This window comes from Triticum urartu, chromosome 7A (assembly GCF_056163025.1).
Source record: "Triticum urartu cultivar PI428250 chromosome 7A, HENAU_Tu73, whole genome shotgun sequence".
NCBI lineage: Eukaryota > Viridiplantae > Streptophyta > Magnoliopsida > Poales > Poaceae > Triticum > Triticum urartu.
In genome coordinates, this window is record NC_141879.1 from 710,816,078 (window position 1) to 710,830,843 (window position 14,766).

Sequence of the window (14,766 nt, forward strand, 5' to 3'; positions counted from 1 at the left end):
TTAGTTTACAGAGGGAGTAATAAGTAAATATAAATGCAATGCAAAACATTAGAAAGTCATTTTGCATTACAAAATAGGTTTGCAAAAGCCGGTATCGTTTCACATGCACTAGGCTTATATTTGGCGGAAGAGGATTTGGAACACTCAGGTACTCCACCCCCTATATGAGTATTAAATCCAAAAAACAAGCCAGGAAAATTCAAAAAATTCTGAAATTTTGAAATATCAAACCGGTGTGCCCAATCTACTCTCGTGTGAAGTTTCGTGAAAACATACCAGGAAATGTATTCTCAGTAAAAAATCATATGTATAGAAAACAACTATTTTGAATGGATTGTAGTTTGGACTGATTTTTTTCACCACGGATACGTGTTTTCTAGTATTTTTTCAGGGAACTTCACACAGGAAAACAGTTATTTTCCCGGTACATCATGAGCTCCTCCGAGACAAAACGGTCAGGGTGGCCCGGGTCCAAGCATAGGTAGCCGCATTGAGGACGGGTGCAAGAGACCTGTGAATGGCCTGCAATGCCGTAGTTGGAGCATTTCGGGAGGTTGGAGGTGCGGTCCTCGGCGCGTTTGGTATTACTAGTCCATCCGTTCACAAATATAAAATATTTCAATTCTTTTGTGGATCGGATGCATATAGAACATTTTAGCGTGTTTGTATCCAAAAAACATTGTTGACGGAGGGAGTAGTTCCACGGAAAGAAAAAAGAGGGAGTAGTTGCCAGGAAAAACATTTATCAGTGGACAATTATCTTGTGGAGGGGTGCCAGCAATGAACGCTTTCCCCCTTCTCTCGCGGATTTGTTTCTTGAATCAATCTCTCGCCTCTGAAACCCATGGCGAGTGTGAGCTCCGGTGCAGCGCGGCGAGGGAGCATTGGATTCAGCAGTTGAAGCATTCCAGCAATGATCCACTCTTTCTTCTCCATCTCATTCCTTCCTCTCCCCCCTTGCCGCCTCCACTCGCCGGCCCTGGCTCTCCCTTCAAGCAGATCTGGTCTGGGGGAGCCTAGCCGCCGCTGCCCACACTCCCCTCCGATGCCTCCCTCGGCCCTTCCCTGCCCGTCGCTGCCGAGAGGACGCCGCGACGGCGAGCCTGCTGTGCGCGCCTCTTGCTGGCCGCGGCCGTCCGTGCCGTGCTCCCTCCATCCCCGTGGGCGTGCCTCCCTCATTGGCATGAGAGAAGGGCAGAGAGAAAGGAAATGTGGCAGTCAGCAGTTGCAAGCTGGGTATGCTGATTCCGGCTTCATTACAATCCACCAGTAACACCGTGTGAGGCCCCTGGGGTGGATCGTGCTGTCCGCAATTGCACGATGGATCTCTCTGCCTTAATTATTTCTGATGAAACTGCGCCGTGGAATCGCCGCATCCGGTTACCTTGGCCTGGGGATGATACAGCATCGGTGTCAAGATTGGGCTGTCAAAAAAGATGGAGGTACTAGTATATATACTCGTAGTAGTATCTTCCTTTCTTTTCCTTGGAGTATATGCAATGCCTGAATGGCAGATTCTGATCTGAAGGAAAAAAAGAAAAAATTCACCAAAGTGGATACATTGCCTGCAACTGCAAGCAAGGAACCATGCCGTGCTTTGGCAAAAGGAAAGCAACAGCAAGATGCCAAAAGCAGCTCGTAGCATTACCATTACACCACCCATCTCCTGCTATGTCTCTTGCAGTTCATCCCGTTGCAGAGCTCTAACACAAAATGACAAAGTGAAATTTTGTTTTGTTTCAAGCAAGATGATGGAGTGATCAGAGATACCTTTGCCTTGGACTGGGTTTCTTGGAGACAACTCTTCTTTTCCTCTGCAAGTGTGATTCGCCCCTCCTCGACTTGACTCGCCCGTGGCTCTCCAGAGGTAGGTGCATGCAATTGCATCTTATACCATCACCCCTATCTGCTTAAGAATTTCGCACGAGCATTTAAATAACTGATATACAAATACAATATAACAAAAAGCAGCACACGAGCATCTTGCTAGTAGTTAAGCAAAAGCGACTTTTCCCCAAGAAACTGCAGAGAATTTGTAGTTTCTAAATACCACTGATAAATGAAACACACTGATCAATTATCACTGCAGTTTCCTCACACACACACACACACACACACACACATATAAGTTGTGTTTGCTGTTTGAGTTGTTAGTTTTTTCCCATATTTCTGGTCGAGTCAACTCAGCCAATAGCTGGACCTTTTTACAGAGAGATGGAAACAGTTGCTTCCTGTGTAGTATATTTTTTTACTAGGTTGCTAGAAGAGGGGGGCTTATAGGGAAAACTACCGGGAACTGTTATGCACAAATTGCTAATAAGGCAGTGGTTGCTTGGCTACTCATTACAACTAGTTTCACTTAACCAAAGTGATGACAGGGAGATGATGGCAACCAATTAGAAGAACATTCTAATAAGAGCGGTAACTAGTACGTTTTTCTCTCTTTTTCCTTTATGCAAATGAAGTTTATGCGATGCCTCGCAGATTCTGCTCTAAAGAGAAAAGAGAAGTTCACCAGTGGACCAGCGGCGATCGACACTACCCGCAAGTGCAAGCAAGGAACCATAGATGCATGCTTTGGCAAAAGGAAAGCAATAACAAGATGCCAAAAGCACATACCGTTACCATTACACCACCGATCTCTCTGAAGCATACACGTCTGCTCTACCTTGCGGCGCGCGTTCTGTTCCTGAGCTCTACCAACAAAGCTTGTGCCATTGACAAAAGCGAAATTTTCTCTTGTTTTAAACAAAGATGACCGAGTGATCAGATATATCCTTGACCAGGACTGGATTTCTTGGGGACAAATTTTCTATTCTCTGCAAGTGTTCTTCGCTCCTCCCCGGCTTGATTCGCCCTTGGCGCTTCTAGAGGTATACTGCGATTGCATCTCGTGCATACATATGTAATATATAATCTTGACTTTGTGATATGTTTTGACAGCGTGTGATCAGGAATTTAAGCATCTTGCTTTTGTAGGGAGTGGAGAAATCTGCGCCCCATGGGTTAGATATATGTTTATCCCGGTCTTCTGCTGGTATTAGTTTTCTGTCAAGAAGTTCAATGGTTCGTACCCTCTTCTCCCCTCACCAAGTCCAATGCTTGATTTATATTTGTGTCTTCCTAAAATGTTTTTTTAAGCATGACGTTAGCACTAACAAAATTTTGGACTGAAGCAACCCACACTATGAACTGGTATTTTGTACACTTAAATATAGTTCCGCTTCATTTAAATTTTCAAACTGGATGCATGCATTAACTGATCTTACAACTAAGATTGCATCATTTGTTGCTTTAGTTTAATATCGCATCATTTGTTGCTTTAGATTGGCACTAGTTTAATTTTGGACCGCAGTAACCCACATCAAACTTAGCGAGGATATGTATGGGAGAAACTGGTGTTTTTTACACTTATATATAATTCCAATCAATTTAAACTTTCAAACTAGATGCATACCACCACTAATCTTATCATTACGATTGTATCATTTGTTGCTTTAGTTTATTCTTACGCAGAATAGCTACTAATTGAAATTATAGTACCAAGGTACGTATTGTGGCAGTTGTATGAAATAACTATTGATCACTGCAGTATGTGAAGGATTTTGATGACGCCGTCAGACAAGTGGTTGATCTTTTGTATGAAAGCGATGGTACTGCAGAAGGCAAAATTAAAACATTCTTGCTTCGTGGTTGGTTCGACGGGAGTGCTCGTCGGGTATTGGGAGGATGTGCTGTTCTTAGAGCTATAGCGAAGCTTCTAAGATCCACAACATGTGATGATTCTGACATGAGAAAGCACTTTGACAGAATTATCCATGTGGACTGCTCCCTGTGGAAAAGCAGCAGGACCATGCAGAGGACAATAGCGGAGGAGTTGAACCTTCGCCATGTAATGCACATATTTGATAAGGAGGATGAAGATGATGATTTCAGAGGAGTAGAAAACAGCTCTAGAAAAGTGATACCAAGGATCGCAAGTTTGATTAATAAGTCTCTAAGAGATGAAAGATTTCTGATGATTTTTCATAATGGAGGAAGTGAAGATATTGATCTCGTAGAGTCTGGCATTCCTCTTTACGGTGAAGGTAAATTGTTATGTACCTATGGTGGAAGATTTTTGGAGGACAAGTGGAAAGAATTCAAGTTGTTGCACACTTATGATATTTATATTTATCCGGCGGCATATTATTATACAAATATTGCACCTCATATTGAAAATGTATTGCACAAAGAAGCTGCTGGAGTGATTGGTGACACCGGTATGGATGGCATCAACACAGAAACAGTTTTGGATTGCTTCTTGTACTCATTATTCCTAACAACACGACTACCTGAAAACTTTACTGGTGTTGACTATGGTTGGGCGACTCATGCTTGTAACTACTGGATATGTGATGGAATCCTTGGTGAGGACAAAACATGGGATATTGGCAATACATTGTATCATGTGATACCAATATTGGGCAATTCTACTTACGAAACAAGACGTTTGGCATCCTATTTGGATGGACAGAAAAAACCCTATGTGGGCTGGTATTCAGTCACCTCCAACAAACTAAGGGCAGAAGATATCTCTAATGTTCCTGGCAGTGCATCATCATATTTCTTAACATTTCAGGGAGATGATCCAGCATATGTACGTAATGATTTGTTTCAACTAGCCAGCAACAACCTCCGTGTGCTAAAGCTCTACAACTGCAGCTTCACTTTTGCATCTCCTCCTTTTCAGTGCTGCCACAACCTAAGATTCCTTTGGCTTGACCATTGTGCAAACACTGGGAAGAAGCAAAGTGGAGGGCCAAGTTTTCTGAACCTGCTGGTGCTTGACATACGTTTCACAGATTATGTTTTCTTGCCTCAGATGATTGAACTGATGACCAATCTCAGGGAGCTAAATACAAAGGGGGTTTCATGGAAGACTGCAAGTCATGCATGGAAAAAGCTACAGAAGCTTCAGAAGCTCCGATTAACAGAATCTTCAGATGTGGTCACGGTGGACAGCTGCTCTTCCGTAGATATGATGAACCTGGAGCTCCTTGACTTGTCAGGAAACACTCACCTGGAATCATTGCCAACATTATCATCCACAAGAAGCCTGAAGATGCTTATTCTTGATGGTTGTTCCAGCTTGGAGCAAGTTGCCCTGCAAGGAGCTCCTCCACTGCTTGAAAGTTTTAGCTTCGATGGTTATGGCCCAGCAGAGAATTGGACACATTCCATACACCTGCCACAAAAGGAATTGCGCCGCAAGTCTCCTTTAGCTCCTGTTCAAATAGTCAAGGTGACAAAGATCTCCCTACATGGTTGTGGTCGATTGCATAACATATACCTGCATGCACTACCGAATCTGGAGGAACTGGACCTCTCTGGTGCAGCTATTAAAATAATTGACCTCCATGCAATGTATGTCCCGAAACTCAAGAAGCTATTCCTACTGGGCTGTGAGCAGCTCCGTAGCCTAATCTGGAAAGGATCACCTAGACTGGAAGTTCTACATGTGGATACTCAAGGGACGAAAAGATCAGTGGTCTGCTGTGGAGAACAGGGATCCTTTGGCTTTCAGGCACATATTGTTTTTACGGATGGAAGGTTCATTTGGTCATCCTCAGATGGGCTCAATAGCCGATCACAAATTGCTGTCTCCAAGGTGTACCTCCTTATCTCTTGTACGAGCAGTAGCCAAACCAACATCACCAAAAGTATCAAGGAGATTGGATCTAGCCGACAGGGTTTGGTTCCAACAAGGCCGCTATTACCGTATAATGATATTGCCATGGCTAAGGATGTTACATGCTCGCTCTTGGTGTGGAACTGTCAACAGCTCCAAACTTTGAACGTGCATATCGAGATTGGTAAAGGAAGCTATAATTTAGAGAGTATGCAAGATGAAGGGAATTTCAGAAGTTTCGCAGCTTTTGTCGTTGAATCATTGCATGTGCATGACAATTGCTCCATCACTGCTATCCCCCCATCGAACTGGGAGAGACTAAAATGGTGTCATGTTGAGAGTTGCCCCAAGCTACACTCTGTGTTTTCACGTCGGAATGGAACATACAGCTTTTGGTGTATAAACACATTTTCAGCTTCTGATCTCCTGGTGGCCTATTGCATCTGGGGAAGTGTCGAGAAAACTTGGAATGACCTTTACTACACACTCCGGAGTCTCCAACAACTGCAGCACATATACCTGTACAATTGCCCAAGGCTGGTGTTCGTTCTCCCCATTTCCTTCACCTTGCCCAACTTGGAGACCCTCCAGATTGCATACTGCAGTAATCTTCGACATGTTTTCCCATGGGACCACGAGTACACTGAGGAAATAGCATCTGGTTTCACATTCGACAACCTGAAGCACATCAAGCTACACCATCTTCACAAGCTGGAGCAGATATGTGTGGTCAAATTGACTGCACCTGCGTTGCAGTCAGTCGGCATCAGGGACTGCTGGGGTCTCAGGCGTCTCCCGGCTGTAACACGTCAAGGTCCTAAGCCGGTGGTGGACTGCGAGAAGGACTTGTGGGACAAGCTCAAATGGGATGGCTTGAGGGCTGGGCATCACCCATCGCTGTTCGAAACGCGCCACTCAGCCTACTACAAGAAGACCCTCCCGAGGGGCTCCTACCTAAGGTCCGTCGCACATTGGTTTCTTGTATGCAATATACATAGATAGATTATAAGGTTTTTTCTACAGCAAATTTTCATTAGTTCAGTAGTAATATTTCCGCTTCTCGTTGTCCATTTATCAGGTAATCTGTTGTTGCTCTGCTCTACGGCACAGGGAAATTGGCCTATGTGAAGCATCAGTCTGTTGCTGTTACAAGTCATCGCCTCACGTCTCCGAGGTGTTTCTCCAGCCGTATGTGTGTTTGCAAATTAAGTGTGTTCGTGCTGCTGCCGCTTGCACGGTGAATAAAGTGTGTGTTTCCTTTCTCACTGAGCTGCCTTGATCTTGGTATGCTGGGTTGGATTGGTGTGTTTCCTTTCCACCAAGCTGCCTTGATCTTGTTATGCTTGATTGGATTGACGTGTTGTGCTGCTACTTCGACTTCGAGTGCTGGCTTTCCACAGCTTGGTGCGCTGTTCACAACCCTGCTACTTTGTGTTGGTTTGCTATCTGTTTGTAATAAGAGGATGTGCGTGCATCGGTGCGCGTCAACCTAGTGTGGTGTGTGACTGGTGAACCTTAAATTCAGCTTGGTTTGATGTATGTTTGTTTGACGAAACTATATGTCGTATCATTGTGATGAGCTGTGTGATTTGCATGAGTTTGATTATTGGTTGTTGTCTACTATAATATGTTGAGCTAGGCTAGCATCCTTTCATTTTGGTATTTGTTTTTTCTCTTTTTGTTTTGCCAGGTCTTTCTACCAAACATGTCTCAGAAGGTAGAATCCTTTTGTTTCTTGGATAGAAACATGGTACTTGCCTCTCATTGGTGTTATCTAAACTGTATGATTTATCCATACTACCTGTGATGTGCATGCATTTGTTTCTGTAGACTTGTTTTTGATATCACTGTACTACAACAGTTTACTTTTCTTCTGTGGACTTGTTTCAGTTTAATTCCTACCTCTGTTTCATCTTTCATTTACCACCAGAGGATTGTTAGTGCGCACTCCATGATTTTCGTCAGCTAATTTGTAGTTTAGATTGCCCTCCAAAGAGAAATCGATATTACAAGAGAAGAAAACAGAAGGACAACCCAACAAAAGAAACGGTATAGATATTTTCTTTTAGCCTTAACAAGCAAGAGCAACATTAGTGACCTAGGGATTTCATATCTGAAAATGGGGATGGATTAAGGAGCAGCCTAGAAATACCCTGAAACTGGCAGCAATTCTTTCTATGCTCGTGGAAGGGAAGCACAAACATATGGAACTGAAAACGCCGTGCACATTCATATATACATAAGAAAATAGCTAAGAATCCTTCACCAGAAGTAGACGCGAATATCTGGGGAACGTTGGCTGGAGCAAAACTGGCAGTGAACGCCCGAGTTGCCATGCCAAAACAACTAGAAGTTCCAAGCGCTTGTTAGGGACTTGCCATCTATGGAAGGGAAACTTGCCATGTGTATGGAAGAATTGCCAACGAACGCAGTTTTTTTCAAGAAAACAATACCATCCGTTTGATTCCAGTCACACGGCTGTGCGGGCATTCGCTGAATCATAACTGAATTCAAGGAGTTTAATTCAAAGGAGGAAAGTACCAAGGTACCAACTGCATTGGCAGCATGGAAGTATCAAGCCACAGTTTCATCTTTGGTCATTCACGCGCTCACACAACAATCTTATTAGAAGGTTGCGTATGCATTTCGTAAGCATTCGTCAAGCTACTAAACCAACAGGATGATTACGGATAATGCAGAGCAGCTCTACCATATATTGATCACTAAAGTTCGATAGTTTACTTTGAAAAAAAAAGATTTAACGGGTCCTCTAGTTAGGTTGCAGCTTACAAGTAGTAACCTCAGCTGTGGAATTAAATCCGTATGGATAAAATGCTCCTGACATGCATTTAGGTAAAAGATGGTGTGGTTTCAATGATGCAGGGATCAGAAGCAAACTAAAAAAACTACTGTATATAATATAAAAAATAAAGTATTAGCAAGATTCTCAATATATAGATAAAAACATGGAGATGTTTAATCTTCTGTAGAGCAGGAATAATCATCATGGCTTCCACACTTAGGCAATCACCAATATATAGTTTGTGAGAAGATAGCACTCGCTTAAATTTAGCTAACTCAAAGTGGTGTGCCATATCACAAATGTGGAGTTGTTACATGTGTAAAGATTGTTGTCACTGGCAAATAAAATGCAATGTGCTGAGAGCAGAGAGAAATAGCACTGTACAGAGTGCACAAACACAATGTGCTGAACGGAATCTAACTGGAACTAAATAACTTGTGCTGAACCCGAACCAATGAAATTCGTATGAGACGACTAACTTCAGGTAACCTTTCTGCTACTGAATACAGATGCAAAGCAGAATGTTTTCATTGGCAAACAAAATGAAATAAAACACATGCTTCACCAATATTGCCTCTTCAAATTATTAAAAATGTCATCACAGTTGTCATCCATTATGCGGAGAACATACGGTTGATTCAGTTGATGTATATTTTTGAGCTGACCTTTTTAGTTTGCAGATAGTTAGGGGCCATGGTGGCACAAGCATTTAAACAACTGATACAGTACAATATTACAAAAAACAAAAAACAATGCACAAGAATTTTGCTAGTAGTTAGGCAAAGAGCAAGTTTTCCCCAAGAAAACAAAGAGAATTAGTAGTTTCCACATGCTGTTGATAAATGAAATACACTGATCAGTGATCACTGCAGTTTCTAACATATATATGGCATTTGCTGTTTGGGTTGTTAGTTTTTTCCCATATTTCCCGTTGAGTCAGCTAAGCTAAATGCTAGACCTTTTTACAGAGAGATGGAAACAGATGCTTCCTGTGTAGTATAATTTTGTTTTACTAGGTTGCTAGAATATGGGGGGCTTACAGGAAAAACTACCGGGATCTGTTATGCACAAATTGCTAATAAGGCAGTGGTTGCTTGGCTACTCATTACAACTAGTTTAACTTAACCAAAATGATGACAGGGAGATGATGGCAACCAGTTGAGAGAACATTGTGATAAGAGTGGTAACTAGTTTGAAGAACATTGTAGACAAGAATCGAACCAATCTGAAGAAGAACATCACAAACGAAGAGACGTTTAAAAATCAATTGGGGAAAGCAATGCCCAAGCGGCAAAAATTCACAACTTGATGATGCATGCCCTCAACACAGCTTGAGTTTAATTTATATTCTAGCCAAGTATTGCCTCCATCTGAGACAAGAGCTAGGCAACAACCACTGTGATGCTAAAGGAACACAGGAAATCTGAGGACGGGTTCACTGTTTATTTCATGACAAAAGATAATTCCAACTGAACAGTCAACCGGCACCGACCAGGAACTACTTCAAAGGTGACAAAATAACAGCTTCGATATACTACATCATATATTAGAGAGAGAAAATGAGATCTGAATAAAAGCGACTCATCTTGACCAAACTACCTCGGTCTCGTCATTCACACGATTTCTTCCCAGTCTTCCACTTCGATGTCCGGCTGCAACTTGCTCACAGATTGCCCAGCACTTGGTTCTGCGCCAACACCAGGAGCGGAAGTGCTGGATCCCGTGTCAGTGCGAAGAGGAGGCTTAGGTTTGTCGGTTGACCCAGAGCTTGTTGCAGCATCAGACTCCAGAGCATTCCACCGGTTTGAACTCGTGACCTGAACAGCAGGTTTCCACACTGATCCTGGGGAATGACCAAGCACACTTGTCCCTGGGGCACGACCAAGCACTGTCATCACTGCATGCGGGTTCGGTTTCAGCTCAGAGGGAGAGTCCTTCTTCCATGGACTGGCACTGCTCACTGCGGCCAACCCTCCATCTCTCGGTGCTCCAACCCACACATTGCTCGACAAGGAGGCCTGGGTGATGCTGCTTGGGCAAAACATTGCAGCACCCTGGTAAGCAGACCCATAATCGAGCCGCCTCAGCGCGGTTGCAGCTCTAGCTGGATCACTGAAGACTGCAGCAGCATTCTTGTCATTCAGCCAAACCAATTCACACTCCCCACCAAACCTTAACACTAGAGAGTTAACATCAGCATCCCTTGGCAGGTCCAGCATTGCGACAACGAGCCTCGGATCCATGTCCACCATGGGGTCAAAGTAAGGATGGGCCGCGGAGACAGGGACACCAGGCTTGGAGCCCAGAACACGAGCAGGAACCTTCGACTTGGGTGTCACATGGACGGTAACAAAACGCTTTGGCTCCCAACCAACTGCCTGGACAGAAAGCTTCCACCTATCTGCAATGAGCCTGATAGCATCTCTCTTATCCTTCATCATGTGACAGAAGACATGGAACTTCATGTTGCTTGAAGAATTCCCCCTTGTTTTCCCAAGGACAAGGAACTTGCACCTCTCCTCTATGGCCAGCACCCACTTTGGCTCACGCCGGAAAAGATCAGAAACCAAATCCGACGCATTTGAGTTCTCACCAAAATGCAATGCATCCAGATTGGGCTGGGTAATGTCGAAAGCTTCAGCAAGGACTCGTTTCCGCTCCACTTTTACACACTCCTCATCACAACAGAGTTTCCTCTGCCCAAGAGGTACCCTTTTCCCATTTGATTCCACTGGTTGGAGAGGCATTGGCAGCTGCTGGATGACGGAGATATCAAACGTACTATCACCATTGTAGGCTCCACCAGCACTGCAGGGTACAGTTGTACTGATACGGCCACAAGAACAGGTAATAGTCGCACGATGTTCACATCTCACGTCTGGGCAAGGCGACGATGGGTGGCATGGGGCGTTGCAAGTGTGCTTGCATTCCCTCCTTGGGACACCACATAATTGTCCACATGAAACTTTGCCCCCGGAGCTTGAACTAGCTTCTCCATTTGTGGGCGGTGGATCACAAGGGGAAGGATGGCAAGGCCTGGCACAAGCATGCAGTCCACATTGACGGTTCTTTCCACAGGGCTGGTTGCATCTGATATCCTTTGAACCACAAGGGATGTTCCTTAACATCACATGTCCCCCAACGCACTCTCTCATGACTGGCACAACGCAAGGTGGGCAGTCCCCAAAATGGCATTGGTGCGAAGCTGGGTGTCCACAAGGCTGAGGGACAATGCACTGGTGTGGGCATGATGGAGTTGGTGTGCCGCAAGGCTGCGGTGGCGGAATAGATGACCTGCCACACGCACAAGAGAGATCATTGAATATGGTCTCACGGCAAGGGTCGCAGTGACCGCTGTGGCAGAGATGCTGGCATCCATGCTGTCCACACCGGAGCTTCTTGCCACATGGTATCTGGCAGAAATGGGGATCCATGCTCTCACCTTGATGCTGAGCAAATGGCTTCGACAGCGGGCAACAGCACTCACTGCACCTGTGCCTCCCACAGTTCTTCTTGCGGCCACAAGGCTTGTTGCAACGGAACTCTTCCTTGGAGACCTTGTAGCACTCCACCATCTGGCCTGATGAGCCACAGCGGCACCTCTGCTCGACACGCACCAAGCACGGTGGGCACTCTCCTTCGTGGCACGTGCCCTTGCACCTATGCAGTCCACACGGCAATCTCTTGTCGCATACCTTGTCACAGGTGGCGATTGGGTCCAAGCAGCTAGTCCTCTTCTCCTGCAGCCTTGTCTTGCCACAATGGCATGTGGTGACCTTCGCTGGCATAAGCTCACACTCCCCACATGGCCCTGGGTGGCAAACATCCTGACAGGCATGATTGGCACATGCCAGTTTGTGGCCACAAACCTCGCTGCAAGAGAACACCCCATCCTTGTCCGACAGCTTCCCTTTGAGCACCATCTCGCCGCACAACAATGTCTCTGTTTTCTTGCCACAGAAGCAGAGCGCAGGGTAATCAACCTCGCATTCCCCGCACGGGCCGGTGTGGCAGACCTTGTCGCAATGGTGCCTCCCGCAGGGTAGCAGCTTCTCGCACGACTGCCCACACGTGACAGCCGTAATCCGGTCCGCACATCGACGAGTGATAGACTGCTTGCCGCAAGGGCACGGGCGCTCCGGAGCAAACGCCTTGCAAGGCGGGCATGGGCCAGGGTGGCACTGCAGGACACAGAGGTGCGGGCACCTGGTGGCAACATCATCATCATCGCCCTTGGCGGCAGGGTCTGCTCTGTCGAGCGGCTTGGAGCAGGGCTCGCCACAGGAGTGAGGGGTGAGGTAGAGGTCGTTGGGCGGGTCGCGGCGGCGCCGGCAGAAGCAGGTGTAGGCGATGTCGCGGGCGGGGACGTCCTGCACGGACTGGCAGCCGGGGCAGCGCCAGGAGTCGGAGGCCGGGTCGTCGGAGGCGGAGGCCGGCGAGCGGGCCCACCGGCGGATGCAGGGGAGGTGGAAGATGGCGAAGCAGCTGCCGCAGGACCAGACGGGGGCGGAGCGGCGCACCATGTCGTAGCAGATCATGCACTCCACCGCCCCCCGCGCCAGCTTGTCCTGGATCTCCTGCACCAGCTGCGGCACCGCCCCGCCCCCCGCCGCCGCCGCTGGCGCGGGCGCGGGAGCGTTCGCCCTCATCTGCCGCGGCGCGGAGGCGTTGGCGTTGGCGGGCGCGGACGGGGGAGCCCTCTCCTGCGGCGGCGGGGCGCGGCCGTCGTTGTGGTTCGGGCGGCGCTGGCGGCGGCGGGGCGGGCGGCTGTCCGAGGCAGGGTTTGGGTTGGGGTTGGGGAGGGGCAGGAGCGGGGCGGCGTTGTCGCGGTGGTGGGGAGGCGCGTAGGCGGCGGGGTTGGGGCGGGGCGCGGGAGCGGGGGCGGGGGCAGGGGCCTCCGCGGCGGGTGCGGCGGATCGGGGCCGCCATACGCCGCGCGAGAAGGGCGCGTCGGGGCCGCGGCGTCGGGCGGTGGAGGGCTGCATGCGGCGGCGGGGCAGACCCGATGCGTCCTCCGTTGGGGATGTGGGGGTGGGTGGAGGCGGCGGTGGTGGGGAGCGGAGTGGATGGGGGTGGGGGGTATTTGAGGGGGACGACGGCGAATCGTCTGGCGGCGGCGGGGGGCGGCGGGCGGCGGCGATGGGGAGGGGAAATTTTCTGGCGAATATGCTAACAGTGCTCTCCCTCCGGTCGTTTTTACTCTACGTATTAGGTTTGTCCGAAGTCAATCTCATCCAACTTTGACCAAATTTATATAAAAATTTATAAACATTCACATAACAACACCAATATCATTAGGTTCATCTTGAAATATATTTTCATATTATATTTATTAGATATTATAAATGCTAATAATTTTTAATATAAATTTGGTCAAATTTAGCAAAGTTTGATTTTCGACAAATCCAATATGCAGAGTAAAAAGGACCGAAGGAAGTACGGCACTGTTAGCCTGCGGTGGACCGCAGGAGGTCGGTTTGTTTTCGGCGATTTCTACTTTGGCAGCCTCTAATTTTCTTCATTTATGTTTCAATTCTCAATTCTTCTAAAACCTAGTATATTTGATTATGTTTTACAAAGCAAATTTTTAACAACTTCTTAAAAGAATATTAACTGTAATACCGAATTAGCATCATTAGATTCATCGTGAAGTACACTTTTAAATGTTCGGGCCGAGAGGGTCCTGAACTCATAAAATTCCTCGTATCGCACTTTCGCCTAGCTAGATCCAGCGTGGCTCCTAGCCTCCTATCTCTATCTCTCATTGTCAGAAATCATCCACACGGCAGCAAACGGGCCCACTCTTTCTAAAGAAAACCATCAAAATTACTCGTGATATTTTGAGGCAATTTTTTGTAAACCAAAAACATGCAAAAAAACAACAACCAACTCTAGACACTGAACTAATAGCTTAGTTCAGAAAAATAATATGAATTGTTATAAGAAAACATCTAAAAATATATGACAATAACATAAAACGATCAAAAATTATAGATATATTTGAGACGTATCACAATCCTATATAGCTATTACTTCTAATGATATAGTTATAAAGCTTCTACCATAATGTTTTATGGGTTTTTTGTGAAGAATGCTCTGACGTTCTTGATATCGGGTGCTTCATGAGTTGTGTACAAATGATGGTTGGTCTTGAAACCATGCCCAATTTATTCTTTATGTAACATTGTAGCACTATGCATGCACGTCATTTTCCGGGCCCAGCCAAACCCATCCGTTTAAGGCCATTGCGCCTGGCTACCACCTAGGATCTATATTGTCCCACAAACCAACA

General features: G+C 46.3%; 2 protein-coding genes across 3 annotated transcripts; one reads left to right on the forward strand and one right to left on the reverse strand.

The window, feature by feature from the left end:
- Positions 1-720: 720 nt before the first annotated feature.
- Positions 721-7,637, forward strand: LOC125524172 (uncharacterized). Of its 2 annotated transcripts, XM_087535684.1 has the most exons (6): positions 721-1,442; positions 1,749-1,867; positions 2,485-2,873; positions 2,980-3,066; positions 3,593-6,630; positions 6,750-7,637. In XM_087535684.1, exons 4-6 carry the CDS (start codon positions 3,064-3,066, stop codon positions 6,751-6,753), a joined length of 3,045 nt encoding a protein of 1,014 aa, XP_087391810.1. In that variant the 5' UTR covers positions 721-1,442; positions 1,749-1,867; positions 2,485-2,873; positions 2,980-3,063; the 3' UTR covers positions 6,754-7,637. The 2 variants fall into 2 exon arrangements, with proteins under 2 accessions (XP_087391810.1, XP_048545202.1); XM_048689245.2 differs by having other exon boundaries at positions 721-1,867.
- A 2,146-nt stretch (positions 7,638-9,783) lies between these two features.
- Positions 9,784-13,567, reverse strand: LOC125526010 (NF-X1-type zinc finger protein NFXL1). Its single transcript, XM_048691030.2, has one exon. The coding sequence runs from the start codon at positions 13,457-13,459 to the stop codon at positions 10,088-10,090; it is 3,372 nt and encodes a 1,123-aa protein (XP_048546987.1). The 5' UTR covers positions 13,460-13,567; the 3' UTR covers positions 9,784-10,087.
- Between the last annotated feature and the right edge of the window lie 1,199 nt (positions 13,568-14,766).